The sequence below is a fragment of the Pelodiscus sinensis genome, chromosome 15 (genome assembly GCF_049634645.1).
Source record: "Pelodiscus sinensis isolate JC-2024 chromosome 15, ASM4963464v1, whole genome shotgun sequence".
In the NCBI taxonomy this organism is placed as follows: Eukaryota; Metazoa; Chordata; order Testudines; family Trionychidae; genus Pelodiscus; species Pelodiscus sinensis.
In genome coordinates, this window is record NC_134725.1 from 2,897,622 (window position 1) to 2,919,865 (window position 22,244).

Consider the following 22,244-nt stretch of genomic DNA (forward strand, 5'->3'; position numbering starts at 1 on the left):
CAGCATCACCATAAGTGCACCAGTTCCACAGTGATATGCCTCTGTACATAAGGCATGAGAACGGACACCACCATGCCTGTTTATATAAAACATGCAGGCGATGCTGTTGGTATATATTCGGACGTGTTTGCCGGATATTGCTGGCAAGAAGTGTTGGCAAGCAAGCCATACAGCTCTGAGCTTGAGGACATTTATGTGGAGAGCCCGTTCTATTGGTGTCCATAAACCCTGAGCTGTGGACCTCTTCATGTGCTCCCCCCCCCCCCCCCAATCCCGTGAGGGAGGCGTCTGTGGTGATGACCACCGAGGGTTCTGGTGTTTGGAAGGGGATACCTGTACACAGGTTGTCTGGTTTTGTCCACCATAGTATTGCACTTTTTACTGTCGGAGGAACGGATAGGGTTTTGATGAGGGGGGGTGGTGATTTGGCTTGTAGACTGTGCTGAGCCAGCCTTGTAGGCATCGCATAAAAAGACATGTGTTTGGTACTACCGGGTTGCATGCTGCCATGTGGCTGAGTAGCTTGAGATAGTTGTGCTCTGTGACTCATGGCATTAAATGCAATTTGAGAACCAGGTTGTGGATTTTTAAGAATCTGCCTTGTGGCAGGGAGGCTATGGCGGTTGTTGAGTTGAGCTGTGCTCCGATGAATTGTATGGATTGTCAGTGTGAGCGCTGATTTTGTTTAGTTTATTAACAGGCCCAGAGAGTGGAAGCATGTCATAACAAGTAGGTGCTTGGACGAGACTCCAATACAGATTTTGCCTTGATGAGGCAATCGTCAAGGTAAGGGAAGATAATGATGTCTTGTTTCCTTAGGTGGGCGGTGACCATGGCAAGCATCTTGGAGAAAACTCTCGGTGCCATGGAGAGTCCAAAAGGTAGGACACTATATTGGTAATGTTTGGTACCGAGGATGAAACAGAGAAAATGCCTATGAGCAGGATGAATTGTAACATGGAAGTAGGCATCCTGTAAGTCGAGAGACGAAAACCAATCATCCAGCTCCAGAGACGGAATAATGGTGGTCAACGTTACCATCTTACATTTTACCTTTTCAGGAATTTGTTGAGGCCTCTAAGATCTAAAATTGGGCACCATCCCCCATTCTTTTTCAGTGTGAGGAAATAGTGTGAGCGGGACTGCTTCTATAGCACCCAATCAGAGGAGATGATCAACCTCCTGTCTTAAGATGGCCTTGTGAGTGGTCCCTGAAGAGGGATGGGGTAGGAGGATGGGAGGGACGGATGGAGACAAAGGGGATGGTGTATCCCAAGAGGATTGTTTGTAGCACCCATCTATCAGATGTTACATCCTGCCAGTTGGTGTAAAAGGGCAGAAGGCGATGGTTAAAAGTCTTATTTATTGAAAACTCTAGAGCGGGTGGAATCCTTTTCGGCCCCTTGACAGATGCCTCAAATTTCCTTGTTTTGTTGTTGTGGCTGGTTCGTAGCACTGTTTTGATTGCGTCTACACTGCTGCCTGCCACTACCATATTGGTGTTGAAGTTGGTGGTCCTGTCTTTACTGCTGGTATGTGCATGCTGGATACCTTGGTCTAAGGTAAGGTTGGTATCTATACTGCCGCCTCTTGGTTGCAGGTGTATGGATACCACGAGATCGGAGCGTCGCCCTGGAATCCTTCATGGAGTGAAGGACTTCGTTGGTTTTGGCCGAAAACAACTTCTCGCCCTCAAATGGTAAATCCTCTACGGTTGACTGTCTCACAGGGAAAAGCTAAAGAGTTGAACCACAAAGCTCGTCTCATGACCACTGCAGTTGTTGTAGATCTCATGGCCGTATCTGCCACGTCAAGAGCAGCTTGTAGAGCTGTCTGTGATATTGCACGGCTCCCCGCGATGACCGCTTTGAATTGCTGTTTCTTCACCTCCAGTATATCGTCAATAAAGGTGTTGAATTTTGAGTAGTTGTTAAAGTCATATTTGCTGAGCAACGCCACATAATTAGCGACTCTGAATTGCAAGGTGGATGTGTGTAAACCTTCCTGCCAAATGAATCCAGTTGCTTGCTGTCTATCAGCTGGGGTGGAGTGGGGCTGGTGCTGCTTATTCCTCTGATGGGCCACCTCCACCACCAGATAATTTGGGAGTGGGTGGGTAAAGAGAAATTTGGACCCCTTTGGGGGAACATAGTACTTCTATCCACCCTCTTACAGGTGGGTGGGATAGTGGCAGGCAGTGTTCTCTCTAAGATTTTCCATCCATGAGCAGAGTGAGGTTTTTTTGTCTTGTGTGCCAACAATGAGGTCACATGTGCTTGTTCGGATGTGTGCCACTGTGGCACCCACCAGTGGTGCTGATACCCAAGCCCTGCTCCCAGGTAGTGCCCCCCTGCCTTCTGCCCCAGCGGCCCCCCCCAACCACACCATCTCAGACGGCCCTTGCCTGGAGCAGCCGCCTGCCGGAAGGAGCCACCAGCAGGAAGGTGAGTGCTGCTGCGCGGCTCTGCAGAGGAGGTGGCCGCGCAGGTGTACACCTTAGCAGGAGCTATGGTAGCAGGGGTCTGCCAGAGTCTCGGAAGGATCCCATGGCAGGATTTATGGGCAGAGCAATCTTAGCCGATGGAGTGGCCTGGAAGATGTTGGTGACCTCCTCCATGGTGATATTAAGGTCAGCTGCTACCCTCTTGAAAAGATCCTGAAAGGATGTGAAGTCATCGGCTGCAGCGGGTGATAGAAGCAGTACTGCCGCGTCAGGCGAGGCGGATGAGTTTGTGTCAGGGGACCTATCTGGGCCCGACTCACGGGATTGTGGATCCGCCGTCTCCTGCTGCATCTTCTGTGGTGATGGAGATTGTGGTGGAGGAGAAAGGACAAGCTGAGTTTCCCTCTTTTGTGTGTGTGTGTGTGTGTGTGTGTGTGTGTGTGTGTGTGTGTGTGTTTCTTTCTGTAGTTGTATGTCTATGGGCTCCAATATTGCCACTGGGAGGCGTAAGCCATGGGTGTGGTCCCAGGAAGGAATGCCGGTGCCAAACGGGTGCCTGAAGCTGGGATGGGATGAAGGCACTGATATCTCGGTCGCGGGTGACAGTTGGGGCAAAAATGTTACTTCCCCGTCATCATCGCTAGATAACAGCATGGGCAAAGAGGCATGTTTGGGTGCCGCTGTGGCTGGTGATGTGTTGGTGCCGAGGAATGGAGAGTTAAATGTAGATGGGTCTCTCTGGTGGATGTACCTCGGTGCCGGATGTACCTCGGTGCCGGAGTGGACGGTGCCATGGTCAGTACCGGTACAGAGGTGGAGGCAGTCAGTACCAATGTGTGTTGTGGTGCCAAGGTGGTTGCGGCACCGTTGGATGTTGCTACGGTACCAATGGCCGGTGCAGCTAGGTGTTGCGATGCTGTATCAGTAGGCCTTGGTACCGACATGTCCGTGCTCTAGTTACTTGGTGCCGCAGTGGGCCGTGAGGCAGGCACAGTCAGGCCTGTAGCCTCAGTGCAGGCTCTATGTGTCACATGCTTGGAGATGGCCCGACTGGTCCCAGAGACACCCAGGGCATCGTAGGTGCTGAAGCATGGTGCCCTGGCAGCCCTTGGTGCGGATCTTTCAGCTGAGTGCTGTTTGGGTGGTTGAGCCTTGTGAGGTAGAGATGAAGCACATTTCTTGGGGGATTTTTTCCCCTTATTGGATCTCGGTTTGTTGGGGCATTCCGTGCCTGGGTCAGAGGATGGATGTTGTGCTTTTTCTATCATGAGCATTTTAAGGCAAAGGTCCCTGTCTCTCTGCATTTGCGCCTTAAGCTTGGCGCAGTGCTGGCAGTCCTGCTGGACATGGGACTCGCCGAGACATCTGACGCATTTTGAGTGTCAGACGGGCATGGCGTCGTTACATGTTGAGCAGTGTTTAAACCCTGGTGACCCTGGCATTGTTCACAAGGTGAACAGTAACAATAACAAGGGGAGAACAACTTAGAGAAAAACTTTTGATTTTGGGAGGGGAGGGGGGGAGATGAACTTGGATGAAGCGTGGGGTAAACGGAGAAGAAATAACCAAAATGTAACTACTTATCTACAGGGTATACTGATGAGTGAAGAGCACTGCCGAGCTCCATCTTAAGCTGGGGACGGTAAGAAGGAACTGAGGGGAGGCTGAAGAATCCAGTCTGCAGCGCTGGGATGCACCAACACCTGCTGTGGCACACCCACTGAGATGTCTCTCGAAGAAATGGGCATACAGATTCAGAGTTGGCTTTAAAAGAAATGTAGCAAAGTCAATTAAAGTAAAGTTAAAATAAAAAATTACACATAAAAGTTACAAAATAGTAATATTTGTTAGTTCCATTTTCATTTAGAGCCCAATCATGCTAGATAAAGTGCATCCTTAACTCCCACTGGCTGAGCACATGGCAGGATCAAGGCTTTGAAACTGTCCGAACAGCAACCTACAAAGGATTTTTCTTTTAAGATTAGGGTTTATGCCTATTTTTTACTTCTTGGTATAGATTAAGAAGGCCTAAAAGGTTTTTTATTTTAAGGTTTCCACCCTTCCCTACTTGTGGTTTTTTTTTTTAAAACTTCCGGGGTGGGGAACCTAAGGCCCAGATGCGGTCCCTGGCTTGCCTGGATCTGGCCCCTGGGGCTCAGGGCTTCCCCCCAGCATTGAGGAGCCCCTGCTGGCACTCCAGCCCCCGCTGCCCGCTGCCTGCCTGACTTTTTTTTTTTTCTGTCGGTCAGTAGCCCCTGAACCAAAAAATGTTCCCCACTCTTGTTTTACTTGAATATCAAGTCTGACCTTCCCTGCTTTCACTGGTGCATCAATGAGTAATATAAGGGAATTTATTGTGAGATCTCAAGAAAGCCCAAGGATTCTGAACACTGAAGCAACTTCTTCCTTTAAAATGTTAATTTTCAGTTACTGACATGTTAAAACTTTTATTTTGTAAAATGTATCTAGAGTCAATAAAAAAAATCTCGTATCCTCTTAGCAAAACCGATTTCACCTGTTTAGTTCTTGTGATGTAACCATTTCACAGTCAGTCCTCCAACCCAGACAGGACCTGAATTTCTAAGTCAGGGGTCTCCAACCTTTTTAAGCACACAATCACTTTTTGAATTTAAATGCAATCCAGGATCTACCTCAGACCCAAATACCCTTGCCCCACCTCTTTCATGCCTCTTCTCCAAAGCCCTGCCTCTGTTCATTCCATCCTCCCTCCCTTTCACCAGGCAGGGGCAGAGGGTTGGGGCACAGGCTCTGGTCTTGGGCTAAGGGATTTGGAGTATGAGGGGCTCTGAGCTAAGCCTTGGGCAGGGAGTTGAGGTGCAGGAAGGAGTCCAGGGTACAGGCTCCATAAGGGCGTTCGGGTCCAGCAGGCTCAGGGCTAGGGCAGGGGTTTGGGGTGCAGGAGGGGGTACATGACAGGGTTTCAGGATGTGGGCTCTGACTGGGCACCACTTACCTCAGGTGGCTCCTGGGTGGTGGAGCAGTGGAGTTAAGGCAGGCTCACCCCTGCCCTGGCCCTGCACCACTCCCAAAAGCAGCCAGCAAACTCCCTCCATCCCAAGCCCTGTTGTGCCCCCTCTCTGCTCTGTGGAGATAGGATACAGGGTGGGAGGGGGCACCCTGAGATCAGCGCTCCCTCCTCTCCCTTCCCTGTCCTGCACAGCAAGCGGGAGGCTCCCAGGGGTGGGGTAGGGAGGCAGCTCCAAGGCAAAGGGCAGGAGATGCATAGCAGTGGGGGGAGGGGCAGCTGAAGTGCCAGCACTTGATAACCTCTTGGCCAACCAGGCAGGATCACCTGTCTGAGGCTCCAGGATCGACCAGTAGATCCTGAGCTACTGGTTGGTGACCACTGCTCTAAGGTATAAAACCAAGCAGAAAAATATTTTCCACTATCTGTTTTGGAACCGCAAAGCATATAGACGCAGTAAAGATTTCAGAACTGGGACAGCTACTACTGAAGTCAGTAGAATTCTCATGGAAGTAATTAATTTTGTAATTTAGTTCAAACCTGCTCTTGCTCCCTGTGAAGTCAATAGGACTTTTAAGTACATAAATGAAATACTTACATACCAAGGACTTTTACTCTGATTTACACAACATTACTACAATGAAGTTTAGAAGACTTAAGCCACATGATTATGGAGAAGTTAAAGAGTTAATAACACGTGGTCTGTTACAACTCATCGTGTTTTATTTGTGAGTTGTTTTGAGAGCTGTAGTTGTTGTTTTGTTGTGTTGAAAGAATGGATGGTTGTGTTTTGTATCAATGCCAGTCACTCTGTTCCAGTTTTATTATTTTAGCTTCTTTCTTACCAAGAATGTTGAATGTAAGCATTCATTTAAACTAATGCTTCCTATTAGAAAAGCTGCAGGCACGAGATACATCTATATGTATTACCTTCTGAACCAGGTTGCTCCTTTGCATCTGCTTGAGTTTCATCAGACTTTACTTCAGTGCCATCTGCTTGTGTTGCTGAGTTCTGCTCAGGTGCTGGACTTGAGTTACTACTATTCTCCTGTTTTATTGGAGATGCATCAGCTATTGAACTCTGGTTGCTATTGTCATCTGGAAAAAAATTCTACCTTGATGAAAAATGAATGAAAGAGGAGATTTTGGCTCTTCTTGAAGTTATATATTTTTATACATCATTGCATAGTTAATATTGGACATGATCCTGCAAGCTTTGCTTACGCAAGAATCCCAGTGACTTCAGAGGGAACTTTGGGAGAGGAAGGGAATGTTCAGATTCACATATTCCTTACACTTAAGTCCCCTTCACTCAACTGACAGTCTGCTGTACACATTGCAGCTTAACTCTAGTGTGTATTTTCTCCAAATATGGTGACCAAGGGCTCTAACCAACAGCAGTACAAAATCCTTGGATTTATATTATATACATCTTTTTTCAGAAACCAGAATTCTATATTATGAACAAAAGAGACTGACTAAAGAGCAGTCTAATTTGTATCAGTTCATCCATCAAGAGCATCAGTACCCAACTATTAATACTTAATCTGCAGACTTACATGCTCCTTCATGCCTCTCCCCCTACTCAAAAGAACAGGTGGGCCTTCCAGAGCTTCTTGAAGGTCTACAAACCTGGGTCATGTCAAGTCAAAGAAAGAAGCAAATCCTAATATCAAGAGCCCCTTAGGGGGAATACCCTGCCTGCACCCAATTTCTGGGAAAACCTGGGGCTACCTAAGCGCCTCATCTAACATCATCTGTGCAGGGGAAGAAGCATTCCCAAACCACTGGACTGGAACCAGAAACTGACAGCCAGCCAGTACAGATCTTGGAGCACAGATGTAACATAATCCCCATAAAACAACCTGCTAATCAAGCACACAGTATCCTCTGTAACAGCTAAATTTTTCCAGGGGCCTTCTAGTGTATTCCCATTGAGAACACTTATTTTTATTGATGTGGAGCCTAAAGTCCCAAACTGAGATCACGTCCTAACTGAGATAGTTACCACACAAAATCTGGGAGAATCCCTGTCTGAAAGAATTTACAGTCTAAACAGACCAGATGAACAAAAGGCAAGAAAAAAGTAGCATTAGTCCCATTTCACAAATGGGGAATGGACAAAGAATAAATGATTTGTCCAAGAAAAAGTCACACAAGAAGTCTGTGACAAAGATGCAAGCTGCTGAAACTAAAATTTTGCATCTTTGACTCCAACTCAGATGGGGAAGTAGCTTTGGGCATTGTTGTTGCCTAGAAATCCAGAAGTTAAGAAATTTCAATATGGCTGAGCTATACATAGGGGCTGTGTCTACACTGGCATGAATTTCCGGAACTGCTTAAAACGGAATACTATTCCGTTTTCAGTTTTTCCGGAAAAGGAGCGTCTACATTGGCAGGCTGCTTTTCCGGAAAAGCCCCTTTTCCGGAAAAGCGTCTGTGGCCAATGTAGACGCGCTTTTCCGGAAAAGACTACTGGGCTGTCTACACTGGCCCTTTCCGGAACAGTGTTCCGGAATAAGGACTTATGCCCGAGCGGGAGCAGAATAGTTTTTCCGGAATAGCGGCTGATTTTGTACAGTAGAGCGTCGTTGCTTTTCCGGAAATTCAAGGGCCAGTGTAGACAGCTCGCAGCTTATTCCAGAAAAGTGGCTGATTTTCCGGAATAAGTGGCCCAGTGTAGACACAGCCAGGGGCTGTGTCTACATTGGCAAGATTTTGCGCAAATACTTTTAACGCAAGAGTTTTTGCATTAAAGTATTTGCGCAAGAGAGCGTCTACACTGGCATGTGCTTTTGCGGAAGAGATGTGATTTTGCGCAAAAGCATCCATGCCAGTGTAGACGCGCTCTTGCGCAAGAAAGCGCCGATGGCCATTCTAGCCATCGGGCTTTCTTGCACAAGAGGGCTTATTCCTGAGCGGGAGCGTCATAGTTCTTGCGCAAGAAGCACTGATTTCTTACATTAGAACATCAGTGTTATTGCGCAAGAACTCACGGCCAGCGTAGACAGGCGGCAAAATCTTGCCAATGTAGACACAGCCAGGCTGTTTTGATAGGAACTAGGATAACACTCAACAATTCATTTTATTTTTCTTAATCTATCAGCATTTGTTCTGGGATCTGAAAATTTCATTTTCTGATTCATTTAATTTTATCAAGAAGTCTCCCCAGCGGCAAATACTACAGGAGATGAATGTTTTTTCTTGGTACTGAAATAATAATTTTGCCTCAAGGTTTGACTTGCAAATTTGACGTGTAAATCAGAAGTAACTCCATTAAAGTCAATAGGGTTAAATAAGTGTAAGCCTGGCACAAATCTGCAAATAAGGTTTCCCCATTCATCATAACATTAGCCCAATGTGCTTATTTAATCATATCAATTATGGCACAAAGGAACTTTCATTTTCCAGGAGGATTCTTTGCAAAAGTTCTCATGAATTTATAATCTTGCTGAAGATTCAATTACTTGCCAAGAAACTCTCTTGTGTTATTTTTCATCACAGCTCAAAACTAGAAATTCTATTTTATGTGTTACTGTTGAGCCCGGAGTCAGTGGGACTTCCCGCTGGCCCTGGGCTCCACATGGCGTTCCAACTTTAAAATGCACAAGAGCCCCTGCTGGGGACTCTTGTACATTTCAAAGGCAGAACCCAGAACTGCCTATCGACTAGTCAAGTAGTCGATGGAAATTCCATTGACTACTCGACTAGTAAATTAATCGCTGGTTAACATCCCTAGTACAGACAACATAGCTGAAGTTGCAGGAGAGCTTCCAGATATATTTACATTGGGTATGAAGTTGTGTGTGTAGTTTCTCCCCACAATTTTTTTAAAGCAAGATTCTTTCAGCTGCTTTGCAGTTTGGGGGGGGGAGGGCAAATAGGTGTTAATATAAATGAGCATGTTTCTTCCCTACACAGGTTATTTAAAATTACTAACATTATTAAAACTTATTTCATTAACACTATTAAAACAAAATACAGGACTATGTAGCACTTTAAAGACTAACAAGATGGTTTATTAGATGATGAGCTTTCGTGGGCCAGACCCACTTCCTCAGATCAAATAGTGGAAGAAAATAGTCACAGCCATATATACCAAAGGATACAATTAAAACAATGAACACATATGAAAAGGACAAATCACATTTCAGAACAGGAGGGGGATGCGGGGGGGGGGGGGGGGGGGAAGGAAGGTGAATGCCAGTGAGTTAATGATATTAGAGGTGGGGAAGGATAGATGTCTGTGAGTTAATAGTATTAGAGGTGATAATTAGGGAAGCTATCTTTGTAATGGGTAAGATAGCTGGAGTCTTTGTTAAGTCCCCTGCAGAGAGTGTCGAATTTTAGCATGAATGCCAGTTCAGAGGATTCCCTTTCAAGTGCAGATTTGAATGTCTTCTGAAGTAGGATGCAGGTTAGCAGGTCATTGAGACTGTGTCCTTTCTGGTTGAAATGACAAGCAACTGTTTTTTCTTTGTGATCCTGTCTAATGTCTGTTTTGTGGGCATTGATTCTTTGGCGAAGTGTCTGAGACGTTTGTCCAATGTACATAGCAGACGGACATAGATAGCTTCCCCAATTATCACCTGTAATACTATTAACTCACAGACATCTACCCTTCCCATATGAAGAAACTTGCACAGATACAGACAGACATCATCTTTCTATCCAAGTGCAAGAAGATGGACATCATACCCAAAGGACTGAAAGTGAACAATCCGTTAAGATCAACATACTGCACTGACTACAGTGAAAGACTCTGCCTCACACTATCCAAAAAATTAAGGAATCACCTGCTAAGCATTTTATACAAGAAACAGAAAAATATCAAGAATGACATTTCTAACTTAGAGAGTCTCATCTCAGGACAAACATCCACACCGACTGACACCTTGCAAGACTTTTGTTCCACCAGACAAGAAATCTACTATACACACTTCTATTCCCTACAACAAAGAAAAGACAATAAATTTTCCAAACTGCTCCACACCACAAGCTACAACAGCAACAACCTCAACCCACCGGATAATATTGTTAACCACTCCAGCTACAAACTCAATCCAGCAGAAGAGTCTGTCTTATCCAGGGGTCTCTCTTTCTGCCCCACGTCCCCCACAAACTGGATACAATTTTGTGGTGACCTTGAAGCTTTTTTTCGCCACCTCCGCCTCCGAGAATATTTCCAAACCACCAATGAACACCAATCTGACCTACCAGATCCCCCCTATCAACACAAAAGGAAGAATAACTCTATATGGACTTCCCTTGACGGTCGGAATTACAATCTGGATTTCTATATACAAAGCTTCCGCAACAACGCACAGACTGACATTATTCGCAAACAACAACAAGCGACACACAATCTCAGCCACGCTGAACACCATGCCGTCCAGAGTCTCAAAAACAACCTGGACATTATAATCAAACCAGCTGACAAAGGTGGTGCTGTGGTCATTATGAATAAGGCCGACTATAACCAAGAGGCAACCAGACAACTCTCCAACACCACATTTTACAAACCTCTCTCCTCTGATCCTACTTCGGAATACCAAAAGAAATTACTCTGTCTCCTTAAAAGCCTCCCTACAGCTACTCGGGAACAAATCCACACAGAAACACCTTCTGACCCCCGACCAGGATTTTTCTATCTGCTTCCCAAGATCCATAAACCTGGACACCCCGGACGCCCCATCATCTCTGGTATTGGCACACTCACTACTGGCCTATCCAGCTATGTAGACTCTCTCCTCAAACCCTACGCAACCAACACCCCCAGCTATCTCCGAGACACTACTGACTTCCTAAGGAAACTACAAAACATCGATAACCTCCCCAATAACACCATCCTTGCCACCATGGATGTAGAAGCACTATACACCAACATCCCACATGAAGACGGATTACAAGCTATTAGAAACACTATCCCAGAGGACACCACTGCCAACCTGGTAGCAGACCTATGTAACTTCGTTCTCACCCACAATTATTTCCAGTTTGAGAACAACTTATACCTCCAGATCAGCGGCACAGCCATGGGTACACGCATGGCCCCACAATATTCTAATATCTTTATGGCTGACCTAGAACAACGTTTCCTCAACTCCCGTCCCCTTTTACCCCTTCTCTACTTACGCTACATCGATGACATCTTTATGATCTGGACGCATGGCCAAGAAACACTGGAGACATTCCACAGAGATTTCAACAACCTACACCCCACCATTAACCTCAACCTGGACCATTCCACACGAGAGATCCATTTCCTTGACACCAAAGTACAAATGAACAATGGAAAATTAGACACCACCCTCTACAGAAAACCCACTGACTCATACAGTTACCTACATGCTTCCAGCTCCCATCCAGCACACACCATACGATCCATCATCTATAGCCAAGCCCTTCGATACAACCGCATCTGCTCTAATCCCACTGACAGAGACCAGAAACTTCAGGATCTCTACCAAGCATTTATAAACCTCATCTACCCACCCGGAGAAATAAAAAAGCAAATTGGAAGAGCCAGACGAATACCTAGAAACCATCTACTACAAGACAGACCCAAGAAAACCAACAATAGAACACCACTTGTCATCACCTACAGCTCCCAACTTAAACCTGTCCAACACATTATCAATAGATTACAGCCTATACTGGAACAGGACACTAAACTCCAAGAAGCTCTGGGAGACAGACCCATAGTCTCCTATAGACAACCACCTAACCTCAAGATGATTCTTACCAACAACCACAGGACATACCACACTAATACCAACCCTGGTACTTTCCCTTGCAACAAACCCCACTGCCAGCTTTGTCCACATATTCACTCTGCTGACACCATTATTGGACCTAACCAAGTGAGTTATAAGATCAAGAACACATATTCCTGCGCCTCCAGAAATATAATCTATGCTATCATGTGCCGAAAGTGTCCGTCTGCTATGTACATTGGACAAACGTCTCAGACACTTCGCCAAAGAATCAATGCCCACAAAACAGACATTAGACAGGATCACAAAGAAAAAACAGTTGCTTGTCATTTCAACCAGAAAGGACACTGTCTGAATGACCTGCTAACCTGCATCCTACTTCAGAAGACATTCAAATCTGAACTTGAAAGGGAATCCTCTGAACTGGCATTCATGCTAAAATTCGACACTCTCTGCGGGGGACTTAACAAAGACTCCAGCTATCTTACCCATTACAAAGATAGCTTCCCCAATTATCACCTCTAATACTATTAACTCACAGACATCTATCCTTCCCCACCTCTAATATCATTAACTCACTGGCATTCACCTTCCTTCCCCCCCCCCCCCCCGCATCCCCCTTCTGTTCTGAAATGTGATTTGTCCTTTTCATATGTGTTCATTTTTTAAATTGTATCCTTTGGTATATATGGCTGTGACTATTTTCTTCCACTATTTGATCTGAGGAAGTGGGTCTGGCCCATGAAAGCTCATCATCTAATAAACCATCTTGTTAGTCTTTAAAGTGCTACATAGTCCTGTATTTTGTTTCAGCTACACCAGACTAACACGGCTACATTTCTATCACTATTAAAACATACGTCAATAAACAGTTTCTGCTTTGCTAAATTTGAAAAAATGGTTTCAAGACAAATCTTATAGTTTAAATGCAGAACAGGGTATTTCATTAGGTAGTTTACCTGTGCACTTCAAGGCCAGACACGTTGTGACGACATTTGCAGCTAGTTTAAGTTAGCAAATACATAGAGAAGAAGTCACTACCTTTCCACTACCAAAGCAAGCAGCATCTATAAGTTGAACAAGGCTACTACTTAGATAAGTGAAACAGCACCTTGGATACTGGGCTTATGTTTATTTTGTCCTTTCCATGTTTTATTTTGGCATCTTCACTCCTCTCACAGCAGACATAGGGATTTTCTTTTACACACAGCCTGAGTGAAAACTGCATTTAACATGACCCATGTTAATGGACATATACCATACATTGATCTGGTGCCATGCATTTCTTTTTTTATTATTCTCACTTGGCCAAATTCTGTCCTCATGTACACATCAGCAACTCCTGTTGATTCCAATAGGAATCTTGTCCATTGGTAACTTCCTTTATAACAGTTCATGGAGTAGCTCGGGTTAGCCCTGTTCCACTCACCATGCATGTCCATCATCCCTGGAGAAGAGCTGTTTTCTGGAGTGGTCACTTCAGAGTCACATTTTTCATCTTTGCCTTTTTTCTTATTTTTGTTTTTCTGAAAAACAAAAAGTCACCCAACTGTTAGCCAGAAAACCATCATGCATATGTTAGAATAACCCCCTCTCTTTCAGCTCAGTGCATTAGTCCTATAAAGCATATTATGCTTGTAACTTTCATGTGAGAAATTAGGACAACTCAAGAATTAACAAGAACACTAATAAGGCAGTTGTCATAAAAAAATCTCTGAAAAATACTTATACACTTTATTCTTTGTGACCCTGTCATGACCATGAGGGTTAGCAAGCAACCTGGGGACTAAGAGGTTAACTATGTCCCTTACCTAACCAGGTAACAGACAGCCAATAGAAATGTAGGTAGGAATTTCAAACTGGGACAAAGGACTTTTTGGGTTTTTCCCTCCTTTATCCCAGTTTGAAATTCCTACCTACATTTCTATTGGGTGACTGTTACCTGGTTAGGTAAGGGACATAGTTAACCCCTTAGTCCCCAGGTTGTTGGCTAACCCTCATGGTCATGACATGCCCCCCAAATCGCAGACAGTGCTGGACAGCTTCTTGCCACACTGGCTGTGATTTCTTCCTGGAGGTCTGAGATAAAACATAGTAAATATGAATATGCACACTTGACTAGACTATTGAATACATGAAAATTAAACAAGACCCTTCCACATCTGTGGAGTACCATGACAGATATACTGAGAGTGTCATAAGTAATTGAGTCCGGAAATGCCTCTTTAAGCTATCAAACTCTCAGTCTCAAAATCAAATTTAGAATAGTGTGGGGTCCTGATCTAAAGCTCAATTGACCAGGTTCTGTGCCTCGTACTGAATACACCACTGTCATACACCAGGCCAGGTCTTGGCACTGCTGAGGGCGTCAGCTCAGGGCGAATTGCTTAAAACCAGGGCTACTTACTGCCCTCAACTGGGGTCCTTTCCCAAGGCACCCCACCAGTTACACAGAGCACTTCAGCACCCAACCTGGCCAGCAGGAAGCCTCACCAGCAAAACCCCTTAGACACCCCAGCTTCCCTGTTCCACAATCAGACTTAGGCCTCACACACAGGTGAGAGGTTGTAAAACCCACACTCACCAACTCCAAACAGATCCTCCTGGTCCAAAGGACTCAGCCACAGTTCCAGGCCAATTTTGACTTTAGATCTTACCCACAAGAGCACACTGGGCTAATCCTTTAGAATCTAAACTCTAAAGGTATATTAATAAAAGAAAGAAAAAGTTGAGAGTAAGATAGTTAAAGAGAACACGTTGTACATCAATCACGGAGTGCTTGATGCAGGTAGTTAGCAAAGATAGTACAAACTGCTAGCTTAACAGTCATTAGTGTCAGCCTCAGAGGGCCCTTTGATGTTCTTGTCTTCCAACTGGAGCTGGTCACATGCAAGCAGTTCCCTGCAAGCTGCTTTGCTCCCAGATGCAGGCCTCAGGTCATTGTTCATGAGTCAGTGCTACTTAGCACAGCCATTCACTGAATAAGCATTCTTCACAGTAGGCAATCCACACCCAGGGTATGTCTACACTACCCTCCTAGTTCGAACTAGGAGGGTAATGTATGCATACCGCACTTGCTAATGAAGCCCGGGATTTGAATTTCCCGGGCTTCATTAGCATAAGCGGGGAGCCGCCATTTTTAAATCCCCGCTGCTTCGAACCCCGTGTAGCGCGGCTACACGGGGCTCGAACTAGGTAGTTCGGACTAGGGTGCCTATTCCGAACTACCGTTACTCCTCGTTTCCCAGAAGGGGGGCTCAGAGCGAGTGACTTGGGCACTGCCGGAGGGCAGTGTGGCAAAGAGACATATGTGACCGGAAGGGGTCCAGAGGGGAAACACCCGTGAACGGAGGCCTGGCCAGATGGAATGGACTGATTCCGGGGACAGATGATGGACCCCTGCTATGGTGGTGAGTGACCCCCTTGTGCCCCCTCACATGCTCCAACACTAATTACAAGTATTAACAGTGAAACATCAGTATCACAAGGCTTTTGAACATAGTGTGTCCTTGGGTACATTTCTTAAAAGTTTCCAGGGTTTGGGCACAAGATCATGCACATTGGACATTGTTACAATTCTTAGTAACAGCAGTACAATGGTTACAAAAGTTGACACCAGCAATGGGATCAAACTCATAGCAAGTGTACCCTGACAATTTTGGGCTTCTAGATTTAAAAAACTGCAGCTTTCCTTGGCAACACAGGTCTTGCCCCTCCCTCATTGCCCTGTGAGTTTAAATCCTGAAGTCTCCATTTTAACAAAGATAAAGGGCTGGCTGGGTGTGTCTCCCTTGCTCACAATGGCCATGGAATTTTCCTTCTCCCCCCCAGCTAATCAGGTAGTAAGCAGTCCAGACACTAATCTGGCACCCTGCTGCTTTCAGTCTAGTTTTCCATCTAGTTTTCCAGGTGGGCCACTGACTCTCAGAGACAGGGCCTGGGTGTACGGGTTTAATAGACTTAGGGATCTTTGGTCCCTTCACAGAATCAGACTGGAAACATCCCTGTTTCAGTAACCCACACTTCCCAGCAAGCTGGTCAAACACAGTCACTTGGTCACCAGGGGGCTGTTTCATCCCCCTGGCTGTCTCCACTCCATCTGAAACAACCTCCAATCCCTCTGCAACATCACCATAAGGATCCTCTTCCTTATGACCTGTAAGCAAAAACTCACCTTTCCCTGGCCCTACAGCAGCATCGCCCTGCTGAGTCACCACCAACTCCTCCTGAGTTTTCCCTACTCCCTGAACAGGCAGGTCTCCACATAACCCCCTTTCAGGAAAACAAACAGATTTCCCTGGTAAGAGGTCAGAGACCTGAAGCTTTCTAGACTGCTACACACTTCCATACTGTCTGTAGGTGCCACCCTTACTACACCCTGCTGCTCCCAGGGTGTCCTGGCTAGGGTAGTACCCTGATCACACAGTCACTCTCCTCCCTCCAAGCAACACACCAGCAACAGGTAACACACAAGCACCAGACTTGTCTGATCGGGTACGTCTAGACTACAGGGTTTTGTTGACAGAAGTTTTGTCGACAGATTCTGTCGACAAAAAGCGTCTAGCTAGACTGCATCAAGCAGATAGACAAAGCCATTTGCTTTGTTGACAAAGAGCGTCCAGACTGCCAGACGCTCTGTCGACAGAAGAAGGCATCCAGAACTGCTTCTTCCAGGTCACAGGGGCAGCATGTACTTCCTGGTTCTGCTGCCTGCCCTTTGCAGAGACGTGCTAAAAGGGACCCCCCGACCAGCTGTTGCTCTGCTGCTGCAGCTGCCTTGCTTACCTCCTAGAGGGACAGAAAAGGTTTTTCCAGTGCTTGCTGTGAGTATCCTGCTTCCTGGGACAGCACGGCAGTTTAGGGGTGTTTTTTTTTTTTTTTTTTTGAAGGTTTTTCTGATCCCTTTGTTTGCCATGGAGCCAGAGCTGCCCCTGGGCGGGTGCTGGCCTCACTCCACGGTGCTTCAAATGCTGCTGCAACTGCATGAGACTATCATGCTGTTAATGCCCAGTCCGGATCCTGCACCCAGGCTGGAGCCCCTACTTCAGGATGCAGCAGCACTGTTCCTGCCTCTGAACTTTTTCCAGGAGAGGCGATTTTGGAGGCTGGAGACAAGTACGGACTGGTGGGACCAGCTTGTAATGGAGCAGTGGGATGACCAGGCTTGGCTCCAAAACTTCAGGATGTGGAAGTCCACCTTCCTGGAGCTCTGTACCTGGCTTGCCCCCACCCTGCAACAACAGGACACCCACCTGTGCCCTGCCATCCCGCTGGAGAAGAGGGTAGCTATTGTCCTCTGGAAGCTGTCCTCTGGAAGCTGGCCACCCCTGACAGCTACCGGTCAGTGGGACACCAGTTTGGTGTGGGGAGATCTACTGTTGGTGCCGTGTTGGTGGAGGTAAGTCCCTCGGGGGGGGGGGGGGGGAGGAGTCCATGAGGGGTAGGGGGACTGTACCAGGAGAGGGCGGTGGGGGGGGGGGGCAATGGAGGGTCCCTGGCCTCACTTCACTGTACTGCTGGGAGCAATCACCGGGGGGGGGGGCACTCTTGGGGTCTGGGGGGGGAGGGAAGGGGGGTACCTCCCAAGGACTTAGGCAACCCCTCTAACTTCATATTGTGTGTTTGTATGTGTCTATTTCTGTAGGTGGTGAGGGCCATCAACTCAGAGGTGCTGAACTCTGAGTTGTCTGCCTCGGAGACCTAGACACCGTCATGGCCGGTTTTGCTGGGCTGGGATTCCCAAACTGTGGAGGAGCGCTCGATGGAACTCACATTCCCATCCGTGCACTGCCTCATCGAGCAACCCATTATATTAACCAAAAAAGGGTACTTCTCCATTGTGCTGCAAGCCCTGGTTGACCACCGTGGACTATTTACGGACATTTGTGTGGGGTGGTCGGGCTGGGCACACGATGCTTGGATCTTCTGGAATTTGCACCTTTACGAAAGGCTGCAGGCTGGAACCTTCTTCCCCCAGCGAACCTTTGCTGTTGGGGACATGGAGATGCCGGTCTGCATTGTGGCCGATGCGGCGTACCCCCTCATGCCCTGGCTCATGAAGCCATACACAGGGCATCTGAACCTAAGCAGGGAAGTCTCTAACATGCACCTGACGCGCGCACATTTACAAGTGGAATGTGCGTTTGGCCAGCTGAAGGGGAGGTTTAGGTGCCTGCTCACTTGCCTTGACATGGGGGAACACAATATCCCAGAGGTGGTGGCAGCATGTTGCATCCTCCACAACCTGGTGGAGAACAAAGGGGAGGCCTTCCTCCCAGGCTGGGGGCCAATGGCTGAAGTGGAGGGGAGGCGGTTTGTGCAGCCTCGGACAGCTGCCGTTCGCCAAGCCCATCAGGTGGGGGTCTGCATTCGGGAGGCTCTGCGTGAGCGCTTCTCAGCTGGAGCCCAATGACTCCCCAATGGGGCCTGTGGGCCTGGGCCCCCCGTCCCAAAACTTTCCCACAATCCATCCCTGCATCAGCCTCCAAACAGTTAAGACACACACATCATGTTAAATATGAAAAATATAATGTTTATTAACAAGTAATGTTAGAATTTAGAACTGTTATAAAACAGAATTGTTCAACAAGTGTTAAAAAATAAACCTTTTTTGAACTATTAACCTGTGTTTATAACTGGGGTAGGAGGGGGGATGTCAAGCTGGAGGGAGGGAGGGCGGGCAGACAACTTAAGGGTAATGGCAAAGTCTTGCGGCCCACGCGATACCGCCACCTCTTGTGCGTGGACCCTGCCGTCCTCGGGCTCGAGTCGGGGCTGCAGATGGCTCTGCTCTAGTGGGGGGCAGGGGCTGAGGGAGAGGAAGTGGGGTCAGAGGGGGCTGGAGCTGGATGGGCAGGATTCCCCAGGGGGAGAGGACCCAGCACAGCTAGGGCCTCCCAGATGGTGGCACACATTGTGCTCCACTGTGGTAGGAAGTCATCGAACAGGTGATTATGCCAGCGAGCCGCCTCCTCCCTGGTTCTTTCGGTCATGGTGTCCTGCATTTTGGCCATGGTACCCTCAACGTTCTCCATCGCCTCCGCAAGAGGTCATTATAGGCCCTCCAATGCCTGCGGGTGCTGTGGGACTGGGTGGGTGGTGGCACAGGTGTCGCCCGGCAGTCAGCAGCAGCAGGTCTGGCTGTGGAGGAGAAGAGGGAGAACCAATCAGAGTTAGGAATTCACACACAAGTCCTCACAACAAGGGATGGGAATGTTGTTACTGTTAGGCCACGTCTGGCTCTGTCAGCCGCCTCGGCTGCACAGGGGCCCTGTTGTGGCTAGGGCACTGTCCGCCTCCACCCCCTACATCCTCCCCACCCTCCACCATGGCCGTCCAGGCCAGGTAAGTGTGCAGCCACAGTGGGACAGGGGCCTGCAGCACCTTGGGTCTCTCATGGCCCCCACCCACCCGCCTGCTTGCACATGCACAGAGAGATGCAAGCTGTCCAGGAGGACCAAGAGGTGCACATTGCTCTGCATCCTCTCTGCTCCCACCTCCCCCGTTCCGCGTCTGTGACCCTGACTGCACTCACCTGATGTTTCTTCGCCAGCGTTGGAGGATGCCTGCAAGGCTTCCTGAGTCTCCGGGACAGGCTGCAGGGTCAGGGTGTCCTCCGTCTGCTCCTCCTCCTCCACATCTTCCCTGGGGACCTCCTGCTGCACCGGTGTGTGCAACCCTGTCTGCACAAGGACCAGTGCAGACATAGGTTCCTGGCCTCCCAGGATGCGGTCCAGTTCATTATAAAAGGCGCAGTGCACCAGGGCTGTACCTGATGCTGAGCTCTGCTCTTGGGCCTTCACGTAGCCCTGCCGAAGCTCTTTAACTTTGGCCCGGACCTCTTGCGGTGTCCTGGGGATGGTGCCCTTTATCGGCCAGCCCCTGAGCCATGTGTCCGTAGATGCTGGCGTTCCTGCGCTGGGTGTGCAGGGCCTGGACTGCTTTCTCCTCCCCGCACAGTTCAAGTAGTGTCAGGACCTCTGGCCCTGACCAGGCTGGGGCTCTCTTTTTCTCGGCTGAGGGAACTTGGGGTGGCTCCCTTGAAGGTCCTTGGGGGCCTTGTGGCTCAGGAGTTGCACACATAGAATCCTAGAATACTAGGACTGAAAAGGACCTCAAGAGGTCATCGAGTCCAGTCCCCTGCACCCATGGCAGGACCAAATACTGTCTAGACCATCCCTGAGACATTTATCTAACTTACTCTTAAATATCTCCACAGATGGGGATTCCACAACCTCCCTGGGCAATTTATTCCAGTGTTTGACCACCCTGACAGTTAGGAACTTTTTCCTAATGTCCAACCTAAACCTCCCTTGCTGCAGTTTAAGCCCATTGCTTCTTGTTCTATCCTCAGAGGCCAAGATGAACAAGTTTTCTCCCTCCTCCTTATGACACCCTTTTAGATACCTGAAAACGGCTATCATGTCCCCCCTCAGTCTTCTCTTTTCTAAACTAAACAAACCCAATTTTTTCAGCCTTCCTTCATAGGTCATGTACTTGTACTTGCAAGTAGGAATAAGAGATCCTCCGGAATAAGGCTTTATTCTGGAGGATCGCGCCAGTCTGGACGCTCTTTTCCGGCTTTTCCCCAAGCCGGAAAAAAGCGGCGGCCATGTTTATTTAAATCCTGCGGGGGATATTTAAATCCCCCGCGCATTTCCCTATTCTGACTTCTCTCATTTCCATAGCTATTACAGGTTATGTGGCCAGTGTAGACACAGCCTATGTGTGAAACTGATTGTTCCTTCCTAAGTGGAGCACTTTGCATTTGTCTTTATTAAACTTCATCCTGTTTACCTCAGACCATTTCTCCAATTGGTCCAGACCATTTTGAATTATGACCCTATCCTCCAGAGCAGTTGCAACCCCTCCCAGCTTGGTATCATCTGCAAACTTAATAAGCGTAATTTCTATGCCAATATCTAAATCGTTGATGAAGATATTGAACAGAGCTGGTCCCAAAACAGACCCCTGCGGAACCCCACTTGTTATACCTTTCCAGCAGGATTGAGAACCATTAATAACTACTCTCTGAGGGTATGTCTACACTACAGCGCTAATTCGAACTAAGCTAATTCGAATTAGCGCAGCTAGACTTAGAAACTAGTTCGAATTAGCGTTTTGCTAATTGGAACTAGCATGTCCACATTGAGTGGACCTTGAACCGGGGTTAAGGATGGCCGGAAGCAGTGCCGGCAGGGCATCAGAGGAGGACTTAGAGCGTGGAGCTGCTGTCTCAGGCTAGCCGAGGGCTGTGCTTAAAGGGACCCGACCCCCACCCCGGACAGACAGTTCTCAAGGGTGCCCCGCTTGCAAAGCAGTCCTGGCTTGGATTGCCCGGAGTACCCACACTGGGCACATCACAGCACTCGGCCATCAGCCCGGCTGCACTTGCCGCAGGCTGCCATCTGGGGAGAGGGGGCAATTCGGGGGGCTGCAGGAGAGGTTCCACCCCCAGAAGCCCGCAGAGCCAGCACAGTCCTCCCCATCGGGGGCTCGTACCCCATTCCTCCCTCACCTCCTTCCACTTACCCTTCCCTAGCCCCTTTTCTTGATGTACAAAATAAAGGACAATTGTGTTCAAAAATGGAATCTGTCTTTATTGAACAAAACTGGGGGAGACTGGGAAAAGGAGGTGGGAGAGGGGAAGAGAGAGGCTGGGAGAGGGGAGGGCAACTACAATGATCAGGGGTTGGGAACAGGTCCCATATGAAGAGAGGCTAAAGAGACTGGGACTTCTCAGCTTAGAAAAGAGGAGACGGAGGGGGGACAGGATAGAGGTCTCTAAAAGCAGGAGTTGGGTGGAGAGGGTGCATACAGAAAAGTTCTTCATTAGTTCCCATAAAGAAGGACTAGAGGAGATTAATCAGCTAATCGAGTAATCGATAAAATTTCCACTGACTACTCAATTAGTCAATAAGGAGGGAGGGGGGTGCTCGCCATCCCCGCTGCGCCTCTGCCTTTGAAATGTAGCAAGGTCTTTTCCTTGAATTATTTTTTCTCTTCTGCCATTCAAGGGGGCATTTAAAAACATCTGAGGAATCTCTCCGAAGGAAGGCAGGTATGGATAGTGGTAGGTCTACTGTTGTTAGCTGCACAG

At 47.7% G+C, this 22,244-nt stretch overlaps 1 protein-coding gene and 1 long non-coding RNA gene across 4 annotated transcripts in view; one reads left to right on the forward strand and one right to left on the reverse strand.

Annotated features, from left to right (window-relative positions):
* The window catches only part of LOC106732805 (B-cell CLL/lymphoma 7 protein family member A-like), a 160,278-nt gene that overhangs the window by 18,168 nt on the left and 119,866 nt on the right, over nucleotides 1–22,244 (reverse strand). For all 3 annotated transcript variants that reach the window (XM_075897842.1, XM_075897843.1, XM_075897844.1), the window contains 2 exons: nucleotides 13,575–13,671; nucleotides 6,360–6,527 (listed from right to left, as the gene is read on the reverse strand). In XM_075897842.1, coding sequence (XP_075753957.1) covers nucleotides 6,360–6,527; nucleotides 13,575–13,671 — 265 coding nt within the window. The remainder of the gene's footprint in view (nucleotides 1–6,359; nucleotides 6,528–13,574; nucleotides 13,672–22,244) is intronic.
* On the forward strand, nucleotides 820–4,158 carry LOC142818436 (uncharacterized). Its single transcript, XR_012895910.1, has 3 exons — nucleotides 820–881; nucleotides 1,601–1,699; nucleotides 4,034–4,158. It is a non-coding gene; the product is annotated as an uncharacterized LOC142818436 (long non-coding RNA).